General features: G+C 37.4%; 1 protein-coding gene across 13 annotated transcripts in view; it reads left to right on the top strand.

The window, feature by feature from the left end:
* Window positions 1–19,136, top strand: part of RANBP3L (RAN binding protein 3 like) — a 53,764-nt gene that overhangs the window by 22,817 nt on the left and 11,811 nt on the right. For 2 of the 13 annotated variants that reach the window (XM_034960167.3, XM_034960163.3), the window contains exons 2-9: window positions 7,806–7,864; window positions 9,109–9,166; window positions 9,650–9,727; window positions 10,848–10,922; window positions 13,590–13,661; window positions 14,012–14,151; window positions 17,077–17,180; window positions 18,256–18,340. In XM_034960167.3, the coding sequence (XP_034816058.1) occupies window positions 7,806–7,864; window positions 9,109–9,166; window positions 9,650–9,727; window positions 10,848–10,922; window positions 13,590–13,661; window positions 14,012–14,151; window positions 17,077–17,180; window positions 18,256–18,340 (671 nt within the window). The remainder of the gene's footprint in view (window positions 1–7,805; window positions 7,865–9,108; window positions 9,167–9,649; window positions 9,728–10,847; window positions 10,923–13,589; window positions 13,662–14,011; window positions 14,152–17,076; window positions 17,181–18,255; window positions 18,341–19,136) is intronic. The other 11 variants (XM_063604508.1, XM_003806652.5, XM_034960164.3 and 8 more) reach the window with 10 other exon arrangements.

Raw genomic sequence — 19,136 nt, forward strand, 5'->3', positions numbered from 1 at the left:
TGGGCTCCATGCAGAGATTGAGATCCCCTGCTATGATTTGTCTATTTTTTTTCTGCAGATAATGTCAGTTTTTACATTTGAAACTTCAGATGTTTCAAATTTTTGTTGAGGAATTTTAGAGCTATGGCCAATGTTTTTGATGTAGTTTATGCTTCCAGCTTAAATTTTTGCTTTGCAGCAATGAACATTTTAATCACCATTCAATAATCTCAACCAGTGACCTTTTCCAAAAAAATTTGTTCATGTAAATAAGTTAGATTTTAGGTATATCATTAAAACAGAAAGCGAACTTTTGCATGTGAGAAGAAATCATTAATTGCTTCAAGCAGAATATCCGAATGACTAATTTTAATATCAATATCAATATTGATATTTCAATATCCTTACCACAGAGATTTCTTTGCAAGTACTTAGGGTAGCCCTTGAGTTCACCTTACACTGAATTGTAGTAATTATAGTATACGGTTTGAATAGTAATTATTTTCACATTAATTGTGAGCTTACTCAGAACATCCCACAGGTTTAGTCTCTACTAGTTAGTAGTCACTACTCTAACTAGTGACTACTAGAGTAGTCCAGGAATCTTTACTGCCATTTTCCTAAATTTGATCTCAGTTGACAGAAATCTGAATGTGCTCTAGAGGACTGTTTATCAAGTATTAGCATGTCTACAAATCACCCGGGAACCTTATAAAATGTAGCTTCTGACTTAGTAGGTCGGGGGTGGAGACTGAGATTCTGCATTTCTCATGAGCTCCCTGTCAATGCTGCTGGTCCATCTGGATCACACTTTGAGGAGCAAGGATCTCTAAGACTATTTATGGGCCACATCTGAATTTGGAAACTTCCTGATATCAAAAAATAAAAAGAATAAAAAAGATGGGAGAGAAATGAGAAGCAAGCTAGGGGTAAGCATAAGGTAATGAGTGAAAAGAAAAAGAAAGACTTTTGGGGAAGAATGAGGCACTTCCCCCAGAGCTAACATAGAGTAGGTAAGTGATATTGTTTGGCTGTGTCCCCACCCAAATCTCCTCTTGAATTGTAGCTCCCATAAATCCCATGTGTTGTGGGAGGGACCCAGTGGGAAATTATTGAATCATGGGGATGGTTTCCTTCATGAGCTGTTCTCATGGTAGTGAATAAGTCTCACGAGATCTGGTGGTTTTATAAAGGGAAACCCCTTTTGCTTGGCTCTCAATTCTCTCTTGTCTGCCTGCATGTAAGATGAGCTTCTCACCTTCCACCATGATTGTGAGGCCTCCTCAGCCACGTGGAACTGTGAGTCCATTAAACCTCTTTTTCTTTACAAATTTTCCAGTCTTGGGTGTGTCTTTATCAACAGCGTGAGAACAGACTAATATAGTGAGTGCATATCACACAGGACAGCAGAGCAGGAAGGAAGTGAATCTAACTTTTATTCAGTGTCTCCTATGCAGACTGTAGCCTGACATATTGCTACATGTTTATGTTTATGTATGTGTGGATAGATGTCTACATCTGGATATATGGAGAGATGTGTGCATATACAGAGGACAGATGAATAGACAGATACAGATAGATATTCTGCTTTGTTTCAAAAGGTTAGAAGAAGAAGCTGTAGGTGTTCTGGCATGCATATACTGCTTAAATCCTCATAATAGTTCACACACACACACACACACACACACACACACACATATAGAGAGAGAGAGAGAGAGAGAAAGAGAGAGAGAGAGAGATGAAAAAGCTGAGGCTCGAGTCCTTTATTTAAAATACAGCTCTAGGACCATCTAACTTCCAAGCTCTAAAATCCATGCTTTGACAAGCCAAAGAACCAGACACGGTGAAGAAGGGTGAGAAGACAGGGACATAAAGGAAAGTCCTGGAGACTGGGGTGAGACAGTGCACAAGGAGCAGAAATTAGAGAAGAGGATGTGGAAGAGACATGTGGAAAGGGCCAGGAAGAAAGGGAGAAGAAAATGCAGGGACTGCCAGGGCTACAGTTCAAGTGGATAATTCCAGTCCTGGTAGCAATTAGAGCTGACCCATTTGGCAGTGCCTGCCCCTCTGCAGGGGTTTGTTGCCACCCTCTTTCCTGCCAAGACTGTTTACACAACCTTTTTTAGCCCTGGCTAGAGAAGCCTGGTTCTATCCAGCATGGAGAATTTGGTTTCCACCTCTACTACACTACCAAGTGGAAAGAAGAGGTGTACTGAAATCTAGGTGGGGGAAGCTGTGTAGCAGAAACTTGGGGACCTCTAGAAGCTGCCTGTCCCTCATGCCCCCTGGAGTACAATGGAGCCAAAGGTACTCCATTCTCAGCATCTTACTCTATCTTTGACATCTTCTTTTGACTCAGTAGATCCTTTCAAATCCCCATCTCTGAGAGGATCCAGCAAAAAAATCCTCCAGTTACTTTCCCAGTTGAAATAGGTTTATTTGTCAGAGACCAGGTGTCAATTAAAGATATGGAAATAAAAGGTAGGGACACCTTATAACCCCCCCAAAATTAGGGGGGGTATATAGTACATAAAATAGAAAAAAAAAGTTTATTGTAAACATTGACTGTGATAGTATAATACTTTAAAATCCTGGAGGACAAAGCAATTAAATATATGCATAGTATTCAGCTGAATTTTTTTTCCCCTATACATACCTATGATAAAATTTAATTTTCAAATTAAGCACAGCAAGAGATTAAGAATAATAGTCTAGGACAATTTTAACAATATACTGTAATTTTATGTGAATGTTCTCTCAAAATATCTGAACTGCAGTTGACCATGTGTAGCTGAAGTCACAGATAACAGGGACCACTGTACTGGGTTTTCTTCCTAGTGAATTCCTGTCTACAGACTCAGATGAGTGTTTTGAGTAAAGGTGAAGGCCAAGAACTAAAGCAAATGTCTTTCAAAGGTTTAGATGGCATCATAAAAAGCAGATCTTCAGTTATTCTGGGGAAGTTTTGATTGCTTTCTGAACTCAGTGACTCCATCTTACTTATACCTTTATTTTCACTTATTTTAATGTGAAGAACAGTTAAGCCCAGGAAGCAAGGTACTGTATGCTTGCTGGGCAGGATAATTCAATAAGAAGTCTATTTTTGGCAAGCAGCGTGGGGTTTGTCCTCTAATTCTGGGAGTCTGACTATGGTAGAAGGGATTATTTTTTAATTTAGTTTTTATATTTTCAAAGTTATACATATTCATGTGATTTAAAGAATCAAATGGTTTTATGAGGTTTTTCTGGAAAAACAGGAGACTCATCCTTGTCCCCTCCTTTGCTCTCCCTTTTCTTGATCCCCAGAGACAACTGTATCCAACTCTCACCACTGTTTCTTTCGGCATTAACCTCCGTATCTCCACACACCACGGTATTTCTTTATTTTTATGTTTAGGCTCTATTAGGCTGCAAAGTCAGTTACCACTTATCCTTCTGCCTCCCAGCTTCCAAAATTTTGTTGCTATTATTTCTCTTCATTTTTCCTTGTATTTGTGGTGGCTTCCTCTTCCTCCCCCACACCAAGAAAACCTTATTATTTTGTGATTTCTGATTTAAGGAGGGAGTCGAAGTTCACGTGTATGGTCAATCAACTTTGACAAAGCTGAAAGTCCTGTTATTTTATACTGATTTTTCCTTAGCATAGTGCTGGATTATGTCACATATCATACATTTGGGACTAATTTGTGCCAGTAGAGCCATGTAGGATAATACGTCAGTATGACGCATTGAAGTTAAATCAATGGTTTTGGAGGCAGGAGGCCTAGATTTAATTAAAGGCGTTGCCACTTACTAATGGTATGCATTTAGTGAGGCACTAAACCAAGCCTTAGTTTCCTCATCTGTAAGTGGCAGAAACCATATTTAATCCACAGAATGATTAAAATAATTAATTTAGGCCAGATGATGGATAAAAGCACTTGACCCACGGTGTACCTCCCTTGTGGAGCAGAATTACAAGTGAACTGAGATTGAATTAAATAGATAGTACTTCGTGTTCTTTCTTGTAACAAGTACTCAATATTTGTGAGGTGAATGAATGTCTTCTCTTAATGAAGTATTTCAGAAAAAAACAACATTGAATATTGAGATTCATGAAATGCTACATGAATCTCAAAACAAGCAAAATAGCAAAATTAACCTTTAAGTTTTAAAGTATTTCTTTCTAATCCCCTCATTTTCTTTCACTGCCACAGAAGACTGTATTTTAATCTTTTAATTATTCAATTTCTCTTAAAAAAAGTCATGGATGCATGATTTTAAACAAAGAAAAAAAGAGCAGCCTCATCAGCTCTTTTCTAGAACTTAGACTAGCCTCTTAATTAGATTCTTATTTCCTCTCCCTTAGCCCCTTCCCCCCAATACCCTTTCATCACCGCGGGAGGGGTGATCTTTAAAAGAAAAAATGCATATCAGAGCAAATCACTCCCCTGCTTAAAATCCCTCTTCGACATCCCATTTTTCTTGGAATAAAAACAGAACTCCCTGATAGAACCTGCAAGGCCTTGCAAAGCTCCAGCCTCATCTCCAGCCCTGTTTTGTAACCCTTGTCCACTGTTTTCTTAGGGTATCAGCTACACTGGTTCCTTTCATTATTAAATGTGCCAAGCTCCAGCCTTCCTCAGAGACTTTCCTCCTGCTTTTCCCTCTGCTTGGAATGTCCTTCTTCTACGTTTGCCTGGCTAACTTCTACTCATCCTACAAGTCTGTCTAAATATCACCTCTCCTGGAAACCTTACCCTGACCCCAAAAACTAAGATTCTCTTGTTGGTTACCTGTTGAGAGCCTGGTACTTCCCTTTGATAATGCTTACCCCAGTTGAACTTCAATAATTGCGTAATTAATTACTTAGTTCTGTTTCTCCTCCTCAGTGTAAGCTCTATAAAAGGCAGGGACTACATCTGTTTTCTTTTCTGCTTTATCCATGTTAAAGGAAAAAGTTTAGAAAAATTAAATTTCTTAGAGTTTAATCGAGCAAAGAACAATTTACGAATCAGGCAGCCCCCAAACCATAATGGGTTGAGAGAGACTCTGGTGCTGGCGTGTGGTCAGAAAAAGGAAACAGAAAAAGGAAAGTGACCTGCAGAAAATGGAAGTGACATACAGAAACAGCTGGATTGGTTACAGCTGGCTTTTCCTCTATTTGAAGAGTTGGCCTCCTGTGATTGGCCAAAACTCAGCGATTGGTAGAGGAGTAGTTTCCAGTCTGTTTACACATCCAGTTCACTATGAACAGGGAAATCTTCAGGCAGAATTTATAAGAAGGTAGCTTTAGGCTAAACTTAATTTTAACATCCACAATACCATGCAAAATGTCTTGTACATTGTCATTTCTCAATACATATTTGTTGAATAAATGGATTAATGACTACAGTAGAAAGGAAAAAAGGCTACATTTTAAAAATATAATTTTAAGGACTCTGTTTTTATTTTCAGATTCTCCTACTGGGTCAGGTAAAAAAATCTGCTGTAGACCCAATGGCTTGACAAATGCTTACTTTTGACTCAGTCTTTGGAGCTAAGAGAATTGTTTGGGAGAAGGGGAGAGAATCTAGGTGGAAGAAGTATGAAGGTTATCTCTTTGCTAACCAAGTTCTGGGCAGTGTCAAGGAGGGAAGGTGGCTCCGCTGCCACTAATGCACCTTCAATTAGACCATGTGTCCCTAGTTCCCAGCACAGTGCTTGCATAAGAAAGATGCTCAATAAATATGTGTTGAATTAATGGATAAAGGTGGCCTTTTTACTTTGCTATATGCCCTCCAAGCTGCAAGTACTCTTTGTGACTTCCTCTTTAATGTTGCCATTGAAGATCACTTTTGCACGTTTTTAGCTATATGCTTGGATAGAGGGAAGGTCAACATATTATTTGTGTAGGCTTAGGTCAAGCCATGCTGTTTAGGGATGACTGTCCTAAGCCCAGGTTAGAAGAGTCACATTTATTATTCTAACTGATAAATATTCCACTGCACATTCACGAAAACTATTTATTTTCAAAGTCTCTGCAAATCTCACTGCTTAAATCTAACATAATTTCCGGAAAAGGAGCTTGTTTTGAGAAACAACAAAGAATTGAGCTATAGTTTCATATGAATGGTAATGCCAATATGTTAGTGAAGATTTTCTGCTGGGGATCACTTGGCTCCAAGGGAAGACAGCATGGTAAGTGCTTGCATAAAAAAACTAAACAAGGCCGGGCGTGGTGGCTCACACCTGTAATCCCAGCACTTTGGGAGGCCAAGGTGGGTGGATCACCTGAGGTCAGGAGGTCGAGACCAGCGTGGCCAACATGGTGAAACCCCATCTCTACTAAAAATACAAATTAGCCGGGTGTAGTGACACATGCCTGTAATCTCAGCTATTCGGGAGGCTGAGGCAGGAGAATCGCTTCAATCCGGGAGGTGGAGGTTGTAGTGAGCCAAGATTGAGCCATTGGCCATTACATTCCAGCCTCGGCAACAAGAGCAAGACTCTGTCTCACAAAAAAACAAAAAACAAAAACAAACAAAAAAACCCCACTAAACACTGAACAGTTTATTTCACTGGACTGAAAAGAGGTATCCAAATTCACATGACTCTAGGAAATTCACAGAGGGTGTTTGCAGACATTATGAAACTCTTATGAGATAAGATTGTGGAGAAATGGGGAATCCCTTTCTGGCATTTAAAAGTTGTATATGTCTGGTAGTTTCTTGAAATTTGTCAGCTACAGCTTTATTTATTCAGCTCAGGGATGGCAAATTACCTCAGTGTATGCCAAGACAATATGTTGGTAACGGTTGCTATACTGAGAAAAGTTCTGAGGTCTTACTTGGTCTCATCCAGAATGTGTTGTCATCATTTAGCAATGATAGCTACGAGTTTTAGAATGGGGATTGGTGGAATGCCAGGTAACCTTTCTTTAAGGCTTTTTTGTTTTTGTTAAAATTTAAAAAATTATATCTAAAAGTCTCATTTAATCTTCACATAAACTCTATGAGGTAAGTACTGCTTTAATCTTGATTTTTTTTTTTCAGATGAGGAAACTAAGGTAAAGATACATTGTTTCCCAAAGTAGTTAGTCAATTAGTGATGTAACTTATATTTGAACACATGCCTATCTAAACTAACTTCAGAGCCCAAGCCCTTAACTACCACATAGTATTTCTTAAGAATTCTGGAGCGTTTATATTTAAAGCTGTTATCACTTATGTATACCCTAGAATGAATGAGTTTCTCTCTATTGCCATATCTAAGATAAGAAAATACAAAACATTAATAAGGCTGGCAAGGTTGAAGACAAATTTTACCTACTTTATAACACTGTGTTAGACTAATTTTTTATCTAAATATTAAAAATAAAGTGTGGTGTATGACTAGTGAAGAAAATATGAATTATTTCTGGATATCTTAAGGTTGTAATGCAATGCATACATATCATTTATACCTCCACATCTAACCTAAGTGGAAGTACTACTCCTAGATTAGATTTTTCACTCATTGAAACTTTTTATTCTTAAAGCAATGGTGTTAATCGCTATGCTATGATGAGATTCTAAAGGTACATAATTATATTTTGTTTTCCTTAAACACTTAAAGCATGTTCTTTTAATGGGATTATCTATTTATGGAAACATACTGCTATCATTTCCCCCAAGTATTTATTTCTGTAATTAACTGTTAAATTATTTATAAATGTGCAATTGATAGTATTCACGTAAAATAGCTTGGCTTTTACCCAAATGCAGAGAAAACAAAAAACAAAAAAAAAGTCTTCAAATATTTTTAGATGATGTAAGAAATGTCAGAGTATGCTTTGATTTCTTGCCTGTTTTCTTTTTTTTTCACAGAAAAATCTGTCATTGCTCAACCCATATTTGTTTTTGAAAAGGGAGAACAAACTTTTAAGGTAAGATTGACTACTTCTTTGTTTAATTTTACTTTGACAAAGACAATTATATTTCAGGAAGCTAGCTATCCTGAAAGATATCACGGCTGCATAGGTTTATCCTGTTCTTTACTAGCAGAGTAGTGCCTCCAGATTATTTATATAGTCAGGATTTACAAACTTCAGTTTGGCTGGAATGGGAAGCCAGAGGCCTTGTCTTGCAGCTATGGATAACATACTGTTTCGCTATGGTAGTATCTTTATTTGGAGTAACTTGAAAAGGGGAGGAGCTGAAAGAGATTAGGAGGACTACAATTCCTCATATGAGTCCTCACCACTGACCTAGCCTAAAACTGGGTTAAAAAAACACATTCTAAATTACAATATTTTATTTAAAAGGGATCTTCTGAACTCTGTCTGCTTTTTTTGTCATCATAATAAAATCATTCGTTTTGAAAGACCAACAGTAAGATTAGTTGCTGGGCATGATGGCTTGTGCCTGTAATCCCCGCACGTTTCGAGGCCACGGTGGGAGGACTGTTTGAAGCCTGGGATTCGAGGCCAGCCTGATCAATAAAGCAAGACCCCATCTCTACAAAAAAATAAAAAGAAATTAGTCAGGCATGGTGGCATGTGCCTGTAGTCAGTCCCAGCTACTTGGGAGCCTGAGACAAGAGGATTGCTTGAGCCTAGGTGTTAGAGGTTGCAGTGAGCTATGATTGCACTGCTGGTACTGCAGCCTGGGTGACAGAAAAAGACCTCATCTCTAAACAAACAAAAAACTCCACTAGATTCTCATTTTACCTTATTTCTTGGTATTCATTCTTACCCATGCAGGTAATTTAACCTACTACCCACAAAAACACTAAACGAAAGAAACACTCAACCCTCAAGCCCTTGTTTAAAAAGCAGATTCCTGGACCCCCTCCCAGAACAACCACTTCAGAATCTTGAGAATAGGTGCCTCAAAATCCACATTTTAAACTAACTTCCACAAGCGAATCTGCAGCCATTGAACTATAAAACCACTGGACTAGACGTTGTTTTTTCTTGACTATGTGCTGAACGAAGGAAGGTGAACTGCTTTGTCCTGGCCGGGCTTATTAGCCCTGGCTTCTGAGAATTCTGTAAAGTGGCAGGGTGGAAATCTGATGTACTAGGTTGGTGCAAAAGTAATTGCAATTTTTGCCATTACTTTTAATTGCCAAAACTGCAATAACTTTTGCACCAACATAATACAAAGGCAAATACTCAGCTCTCCTCAGTGGTTTTTTTCCTTTCAGAGACCTGCAGAAGACACCCTGTATGAAGCAGCAGAACCAGGTAATGATTTTCATCCTGTATTCCAAAATCAATCTTTATACAAACAAAATTAGCAGACACAAGTATTTTGGCATGTGGCACAGACTATGTGAAAGTTAATGTTTTTTCTTTTTTAAAATATGCCAGTAGATTCACTTTTGTTTTGAAAGATGACATATAGGTCCCTGAGAACACTGATGTTAGTGACTAAAATTCATTGTGCTCCACTCCCTGCCCCTTAGCCTATCAAAAGCATTCTCTGTAGACCTCAGAATGCATATACAAATTATTGCTGACACCACTCATTTCTAATTGTTTCATACTAGTATGATATGCCTATAGGTTTATAATGAATCAGCAAACTATTAACCCCAATATTTAAAATGTGCTATCAAATGATGATCTGTGTAGACAAAAGAAAATTCTGTTTATCCTACCCTATCATGAGTTGAGGATAATTTATTATCACAAGTAATTTTAGCCTTTCCATTGCTTTTCTTGCAGAATGTAATGGTTTTCCAAGAAAGCGTGTACGGTCTTCATCTTTTACTTTTCATATTACAGATTCTCAGTCCCAGGGAGGTATGTATAGCCTTGACTGTTGACTATTCACTGTTATGTTTATTCTGAATGCAAAATTACTGAGAAACTTTTCAAAAGGGTAATGTTAAAAGCTTGCCAGCTGAATAGTGTTTATAATATATTGTTATGTGAAAACAACAAGCTATACAATGGTACAGTTAGTCAGTATTTAAACATTCCATTTATCAGCATTGGAAAAAATACCAAAATGACATAAGCCACAATGATAGCAGTGGTTATCTTAAGTAGAGGAGTTGCAAGTGATTTGGTCTCCTCCCTGTACCCCATGCCTTTGTATTTTGCTATGTTTCCAAAGTTTCTGCATTGAGCATGTATTAGCTTTGTAAGCAGGAGAAAAGGCCATTTTTAAAGTAACCACAGGCTGGGCGCGGTGGCTCATACCTGCAATCCCAGCACTTTTGGAGGCCAAGGTGGGCAGACCATGAGGTCTGGAGTTTGAGACCAGCCTGGCCAACATAGTGAAACCCCATCTCTACTAAAAATACAAAAAAAATTAGCTGGGCATGGTGGCAGGTGCCTCTAGTCCCAGCTACTTGGGAGGTTGGGGCAGGAGAATCTCTTGAACCTGGGAGGTGGAGGCTGCAGTGAGCCGAGATTGCTCCACGGCACTCCAGGTGGGGTGACAGTGTGAGACTCCTAAGAAAAAAAAAAAAGTAACCGCCTATTTAAATAAATGGATGCCTACCCCTTGAAAATAATTTTATCATACACTGTATTCTGAGTAAACCAGTAACTTAGTTTGCTTGTCTTCTATGCTGAAAGCACTCCAGGGATTCCTTTTATAATGAGCTCTATGCCTTCCACCTTGTAATACAGCATCTATGTATATATTTTTCCTCCACTGTGAGTTCCTCGAGGTCATCTTCATGGTTGATAGTGTCTTACATATGGTGACCACAAAATAAATATTTACTGTTGAATGGAATTGAATGGAAATTAATTTATCATCTTCATCAGATGTACTCATTTTTATTAATAGAAATAAAAAGATTTTTCTAAATTAGTGATACAGAAATTTTTCCAAAACAGCAAAACTCCAAATGAAAACAAAACAAAAAACCCACTTTCTTACTGACTTTAGTTTGCAATCTGCTTTTAGTATCAACCTTGTCTCAGAAGCAAATGAGATGTTCATCCGTCACTAACCTTCCAACCTTCCCCCATTCTGGGCCAGGTAATAAAGAGTTTCTAGAACCTCAAGCCTGACACTGACTTTTCAAAATCATTCTTATTAATGATGACTTTTCTTTCTTAGCGATCATAAAATGCTGACACTTTAGAAATAAACAGAGGCCTTAGCAAAGTATGCATCGAAGAATACCTTATGAATTCTAACTTCACAAATTCTGAGTATATGTTTTTACCTTTGGTAGAAAGTTTGAACTTCATGTTTTTTTAGGATTTCACATTTATAACAGTATTATTTTATTTAAGGCAGCCCTATAAAAGTAAAAACAATTTGCATTATTTTACTTACTATTGTCCATCTACATAGTTTATAATGTAATAGCATTTAAAACATGCAATTATGCTTTAGATTCATATTTTAAGCTTAGCATAGAAATCCATTAAAATTTCCACTAATTAAAACATTACTCCTCTTTACTTGAAATTTATAATGTTTTGCTTAGTAAAACTATTTTATCATAATAAAATATTTGAAATGGTTGGCATTTTCTCCACATTAAAATGATCTCTATTCTCATGTTTTTATTTCTACTAAACAATCAATTGCCTTTTCCAAGTTAAGTTTGCCACTAAGAAAGAAAAATTACAAACTACTCACTTCATTTGAATTGATCACCCTCTACCCAGGAACTACAGAGTTTTTTCTTTCTTTCTTTCTTTCTTTTTTTTTTTGAGACGGAGTCTGGCTCTGTCGCCCAGGCTAGAGTGCAATGGCATGATCTCAGCTTACTGCAACCTCTGCCTCCCGGGTTTAAGTGATTCTCCTGCCTCAGCCTCCCGAGTAGCTGGGACTACAGGCGCACACCACCCATGCCCAGCTAATTTTTGTATTTTTAGTAGAGATGGGGTTTCACCATTTCGGCCAGGATGGTTTTGATCTCTTGACCTCGTGATCCGCCCACCTCGGCCTCCCAAAGTGCTGGGATTACAGTCGTGAGCCACCATGCCTGGCCTGAACAACAGAGTTTTTCAATGAATAAATCTGTATTCTTATTAATAATTGCAGGCATGACTGAGCAACAGTATATCAAGTAACTTTCAGATGCAGAAGAGACACTTTTTAGTGTCTCTAGTCCTTCTAACCTGACTGACAAGCTCAGACATTAAGAGAAACAGAGATCCTGGCTGGGCGTGTTGGCTCATGCCTGTAATATCAGCACTTTGAGAGGCCAAGGCAGGCAGATCTCTGCAGGCCAGGAGTTCGAAACCAGCGTGGCAAACATGGTGAAACCTGGTCTCTGCTAAAAATACAAAAATTAGCCGGGCATGGTGTTGCACGCCTGTAGTTCCAGCTACTTGGGGGGCTGAGGCAGGAGAATCGCTTGAATCCAGGAGGCAGAGGTTGCAGTGAGCCAAGGTCATGCCACTGCACTCCAGCTTGGATGACAGAGAGAGACTCAATCTCAAAGAAAAAAAAAAAAGTGAGAGAGACATAGAAATAGAGATCCTAATCCCAGAGGCAAAGGTGTTCTGTTTTATTGTATTTATACATAAAACAAAGGAATGACTTTAAGTTATCTATGCACCTGCTTTAATTCATTTTTTACTGGACACTCACACAAAAAGAAAGAGCATCATTCTGTTTTATGTTGTGCAGAATGTTAGTGGTGTTCAGCAGGAGAAAAATATGGCTCTTTTTTTGTTGATGTTCAATAATAAAGATCATAAAAAACATTAAATTGAACTCTGAAGTAGAGAAGGGATTCTACCCCAACATTTATAACACCTTAAAGAATACTTTGAAGAAGCAATTATTCTTTTCTCATTTTCACTAAATGCCAAAGGTTGCTGTTTCTGCAATTTGCAATCAAGAGGAGATCCCTTTGAAATGTATAGAAATTCTATACTCGGAGCCACCACCACAGTCTTACGCCACCAACATGCTTGTAGAAAAATAACCTAGCAGATTTGTCATCTTTACTTCTTTCTTCAGGTATACTCATTAAAAAGTCAGGGAGTGTGGGCAGACTTTGCTAACAGTTTTATAATATTCTATAAGAGCTATATATTAATGCCGGAGGGTTCATTACCAATTCAGATTTTGTAGTCTGTAGAATTTCTGACAGTGCACTATTTAAAGATTCAAAAAAAAGACTGCCTTTTCTGCTAGTCACCTAATTTTCACTTAGATATCTGAAAGTAAACAGAACTATGTAGCAGGACGCATCCGGCAATACCTTTTTTTTTTTTTTTTTTGAGATGGAGTCTCGCTCCTGTCACACAGGCTGGAGTGCAGTGGTGCGATTTCAGCTCACTGCAACCTCCACCTCCTGGGTTCAAGAGATTCTCCTTCCTCAGCCTCCCGAGTAGCTGGGATTACAGGCACCTGCCACCACGCCCGGCTCATTATTTTTTGTATTTTTAGTAGAGACGGGGTTTCGCCATGTTGGCCAGGCTGGTCTCGAACTCCTGACCTCAGGTGATCCACCCGCCTTGGCCTCCCAAAGTGCTAGGATTACAGGCACGAGCCACCGCGCCTGGCTGGCAATCCCATTTTTCGCAGAGCCAGTGCTCCAGAGGGCACTACCTACTACTCTGTTAGTGCCAATTGCGACATCTGCTGGTGAGTTCGGAACGGGATTGTTAAGCCCCAAATAGTGTAGAATCTGACACTCTTCTGTATTTAAAAAAATTTAAATATTTTTTCTTACAGTGAGGAAAAACAATGTTTTTATGACATCAGCTCTTGTGCAAAGTAGTGTTGATATAAAGAGTGCTGAACAAGGTATGTAGCTTCTATTTCAAGAACCTCAGAAATTGTATATTTTACCACCTATATTTTCATCTCCCTATATGTGTGCGCGTGTTGGGGGCATGGAGGTAGGTCAGAGTGACAAAACATGAAGAAATAATGCAAGTAAGCCAGGTTTCATGATCAAAATGAATAGTTATTGGGCAAAAGCTAGGCAGGGTGCGAATGTTGGGGAACTCAATGGTTATTTTGACTTGGATTAATTAACGCTAGTCCCTCATTTAAACATGACTTTAGAAAATAAGAATTATATTAGTTAAAAATAGGGAGTAAAGGAGTATTTCAGTAAAAATATATTTATCCTTTAATTCTATTCTTTTAAGGTCCTGTGAAACATTCTAAACATGTTATTAGACCTGCTATTTTGCAGCTACCTCAAGCTCGAAGTTGTGCAAAAGTAAGAAAAACATTTGGACACATGGCACTGGAATCTTGCAAGACTAAAGAAAAAACAAATAATAAGGTGAGAAAGCCCAGGATAATGGAACTGACCTCAATCCCTCATCTTTCTTTTTGTAGGTTGTTTGGGGGCCCCATATCCAGAAATAGGAGTTGTCTGAGCTTTGTTTTGTTGTTGGGCTAGATAGCATAAAGCCCTTGGTAAACTTTTCAAAGTTGTACTCTGACATTGGAGAGTTGTAGTCTCACAAATCTATGGTCTCTCTAAAGTTGTAAAGTTGAGTACTGGGTAGTGGAAATCTGGGGGTCTTGTGCCAGAGCAATGACCCTGTGTGAGAATGGGGACAGCAATGAGGGAGCCAGGGGCCAGAGTCAGTAGTCAAAAAAGAGGCAGGGATTTTCTCTACATCGCCAACTGGTCAACATTACAGTGTATCTTTGCCAGTTTAGGTCATACCAGAGGTTCATTTCAGAGCCATATTCCAGTATAACAGGAGCAGAGAACTCCCTATACAGTGTAGTTGGGAGGGTTTGGGAAGCCTCTAGAGACAGATAAGAATTCTAACTTCCAACTATGTAGTGTCTGAATCACTCTTTGTAGGCCTTTCTAAACAGACAGTAACTTACACAAGCCGTGCAGATATGGGTTTGGGGATATATTCAATTGCTGTAGTGCTACCTGTCTTCCAGCAGAAGCAGACACAGGAGGAATAGGACTCAAGATAGGTAGGTTGGAATTTGAGAATTATTCCATCTTAGCCATTTGTTTCCAGCTGAACTACTGAGGATTGGTCACATAGTTTCGCTTTGTTTTCCCTTAGTGAACATAAGGACAGAAACACGGAAGTGTAAAAAAATACCAGATTGGTACTAATCTTGCCTCTGCTGCTATCTTTGTTTATCTAAACAAAGCACCCATTCAACATCTTTTTATATCAGCAAAGTAAGGGACTTGAACTTGATCAGCACTTTCCAATATTTTTATATTCCTAAACTCTTTGTAAGATATGATTTGGAGAGATCCATTATGAATTTAAAAAATCATTTCATCATTTATGCATGCTATATAAGTAATTTTTAAGTAAAACATGTCTTCAATTTTAGATAAGTATATTATTGTTTTCACTTAAATATAATGTAATAATTATCACCATGTTACGTAATTCCTTACTTTTATTTAAGAAGTGAAGTGGCCGGGCGTGGTGGCTCACTCTTTTAATCCTAGCACTTCGGGAGGCCGAGATGAGTGGATCTCTTGAGCTAAAACGTTCCAGACAAGCCTAGGCAATATAGTAAAACACTGTCTTTACAAAAAATACAAAAATTAGCTGGGCATGGTGGCATGTGCCTGTAGTCCTAGCTTGAGCCCGGGAAGTGGAGGTTGCAGTGAACCGAGATGGTACCAGCCTGGTGACAGAGCCAGACTGTCTCAAAAAAGAAAAGAGAAAAAAGAAGTGATGCATGGTGTTTAACTTGTTTTAAATTATGTAATAGAAAGTATAATATGTTGACTAATTTCTAAAAAGTTATATTGCATTTGATTTTAAAATGGCATGCACTATAAATATAGAGCAAGATTTTAATTACATGTTATGACATCAAAAATACATCAATATTTCTTTCTTGGCAGAATTTTTGTAAATATTGCATTGCATATTTAGAAATAAAATTTATTAATATATTTCTTCCATTTTCTTCTTAAATGATCCAAGCTTAAGAGAAAATTTCAAGCTATTGTTTATATTTATTTTTGAATAAATTATAAGGTCTAGGGAATAAACCTTATTTCCAGTTATTGAAAAGCCCTACTGTATATGCCCATCATTAAAAAGAAAATTTAATGCCCATCATTAAATTTTCCATTTATTGATCTTTGAAGATCCAGAGACACACTGTATATAAGATCCTATGTAAGAATTTTGACCAAATGAATGTAATTTAAAGATTTTGTGAAAACTATCTCTAGGTGGATTTTGTAGAACCATTATCTTTATATTTCTTATTATCTTGTATATCAAAATCAGATAAATTATTTTCATCCTATCATTAATCAATGGTTACTTACTATGTATAGATTAAACAATATATGCCTAAATAACTATTTTAACCAACATAGGAGTGAAAACTACCATTTTGGCTGAGAGATACATTATCTGAATGACTAGGTAATGAGCATGTACTTCGATCTTTGCCAACCATGGCACATGCTCTCTTGATACATATTTGTCAGTTGTCAAACTCTTGTTAAAAAAGAAAAAGTACTCAAAATTATTTTTATTAATTGAAATAAAAATTTAAGTGGAAACATAACCCATCTGGCTTTAAAAGACACAAACGCCCTGAAACATCTTTGCAAATTCCTGGTCGAGGAAGGAAGGTGTCCACAATACATTGTAAATACTAGATCAGATAATGTATAGGGTTCCTTCCAATTCTAAATTTCCTCACTCTTACATTTATATATTAATTCAGGTATTGTGCATACACATATGTACATAAGGCAAAGTAACTGGATGTTACTAGTTGAAAATTTCAAGATAAATAGATGAGTGGGGTTTTCTCTCACATTGGGTGACTAGGATGGTGACATTCTTAGGGTGTTTCCCAGGATTAAATAGTCCTGAAAGAGAGCTTTACTAATCCAGAAATGAGAATTAGCCCAATTTGACTAAAATGGCAAAAATAAACAAAACATGGTGGGATTTCTGAATATTATGATATTCCGGTATTAGACAGATCGCCACTGTATGTGACCTGGGCAAATTATTTAAGTTTTTTGTGTCAGTTTACTCACCTGTAAAATGTGGACAATAGAAGTACAAAGTGTTAGAGTTGTAAGGAGTAAATGAGATCGTACATAAAATGCTTAAGGCAGTACTTAAACATAGTAAGCTTTCAATATATTTAACTATAACTATTGTTTCCTTGTCTGATGGTCCTATAGTAAGGTAGTCTTTATAAACTTTTTGATGGATTTCTTTACTTTCAGATTTCTGAGGGAAATTCCTATTTGTTAAGTGAAAATTTATCAAGGGCTAGAATTTCAGTCCAGCTGTCTACTAACCAGCACTTTTTAGGTGCAACATCAGTAGGGTAAGTTAATGAGAAAATAGAAGCATTGTCCTTTCATTCTTGCATTCTTTCATTATTATAACCATTCATGGAAAATAATTTTCTGACCTTGTATGGATAAATTGCCAAGATTCCCATTTGAAAGGAGATTTTATAGGAAACACAAGTTTAAAATGTTTTTAAAAATATTTCTGATACTTAAATATTATCATATTAATACTGGATTGTCTTCATTGTTTCATTGACTTGGGTGAGAACTTTTTGAAAATGTATGGCTAAACTTTTATTTAGTTGGGCATAAATTATCTGATTAGTAGATTAGGCTCTCTTCTTCTCTCTCTAGCATTTTTTTCTTTTATTTTGGCATTATACATTATTTATTGGCATAGGTTAGATAAGCAACAAGGAAAGCAGTATAAATCTGCAATATTTATTAGTATTACTAGTGATGGATAAATGTTTGATCTGAGAGGTTAAAACTAGCTGTGGATATAAACTGACTCACATGACTGGGCTCTGTCCAGGTGCGGGAGCAGGTGCCTTCTATGTGCATTGGGGATGCAATGCCGAACCCTGAGCACATCTGTCTACAAAGAGCGGGCTTCCGGTCTTCGAGTTTCTCATCATGAAAAACACTTTTAACATTAAAAAAAAGTTTCTGGGAGGCAAAAAATTTAAGCCAATGCACACTCAATTATAACAGACAGGGTTTCGCTTTTGCCCTGGAGATCTCTGGTTGCTAAAACATCAGCCACTTGAGGAAGAGAAGAGGGGAAATTAGATACTAGACAAGGTGTGTTGGAAAAGCAAAAGGGGTTGGGCAGCCCTCCTGGCTGACCACACAGCCAGTGCAGTGATGGGCATGAGGCAGTCAGGACTGGTCTCTGCCAATGCTGTAAGAGCTGGAAATTATTTTGACAATCACCTCTGGATGCCACTATCTGAATTTTTCCTTCATTTTTCATTAAATTCACACTAACAAAAGTGAGCAGTAAATTTGATTTACATAAATCTATTAAATTATCTGATTATTTCAAGGTTTAAAATGGCTTTATCTATGTATTTAAAATAGTAAATGCTTATTTCTTTTTCTTAGATGTCAACCAAATGAAGATAAATGTTCTTTTAAAAGCTGCAGTTCCAATTTTGTTTTTGGAGAAAACATGGTAGAAAGAGTTTTGGTAAGATTTTGGTATATATTTCTATTACTATATACAGAGCTGTCACTTTAAATTTCTAAAGGTAAATTAATTAAAAGTAATATTAAATTGAATTATACTTTTTAACTCCTGAGTTCAAACGCACATTTTCTTTCTTTAACTGGAAAGATTCTCCTGGGAAGCATGTCCTAGTTGTTAAAATAATAGAAACCCACAGAGGAAGGGAACTGTATAATTATAACATTATTACTGATGTGAAATATTAAATAGTTCTTTGACTTGTGTTAAACCAAAAGTACCCAAGGAAATCCCAGAATCATCTGCAATAGTTAGATAAGCTCAGTTGGTAATGATAGTTTAATAGTTTGTCGATTTCATCATTTTGTAACAAGATGCATTTAGAATTATTTGCCAGTTCGGTTTTTTTTTTTTTTTTTTTTTTTTGAGACAGAGTCTCGCTCTGTCACCCAGGCTGGAGTGCAGTGGTCCGATCTCTGCTCACTGCAACCTCCGCCTCCTAGGTTCAAGTGATTCTCCTGCCTCAGCCTCCTGAGTAGCTGGGACTACAGGTGCGTGCCACCACACCTGGCTAATTTTTTTTTTTTTTTTTGTATTTTTAGTAGAGATGGGGTTTCACTGTCTTAGCCAGGATGGTCTCGATCTCCTGACCTCGTCATCTGCCCACCTCGGCTTCCCAAAGTGCTGGGATTATAAGCTTGAGCCAATTTGTTCTTATCAGTTAACCACAACCCTAACTTCAAGCTCTTACATCAAAAAGCATTATTATAACTTTCTTTTGCTAGCTTTCAGAGAAAAT

This window comes from Pan paniscus, chromosome 4 (assembly GCF_029289425.2).
Source record: "Pan paniscus chromosome 4, NHGRI_mPanPan1-v2.0_pri, whole genome shotgun sequence".
Lineage (NCBI taxonomy): Eukaryota > Metazoa > Chordata > Mammalia > Primates > Hominidae > Pan > Pan paniscus.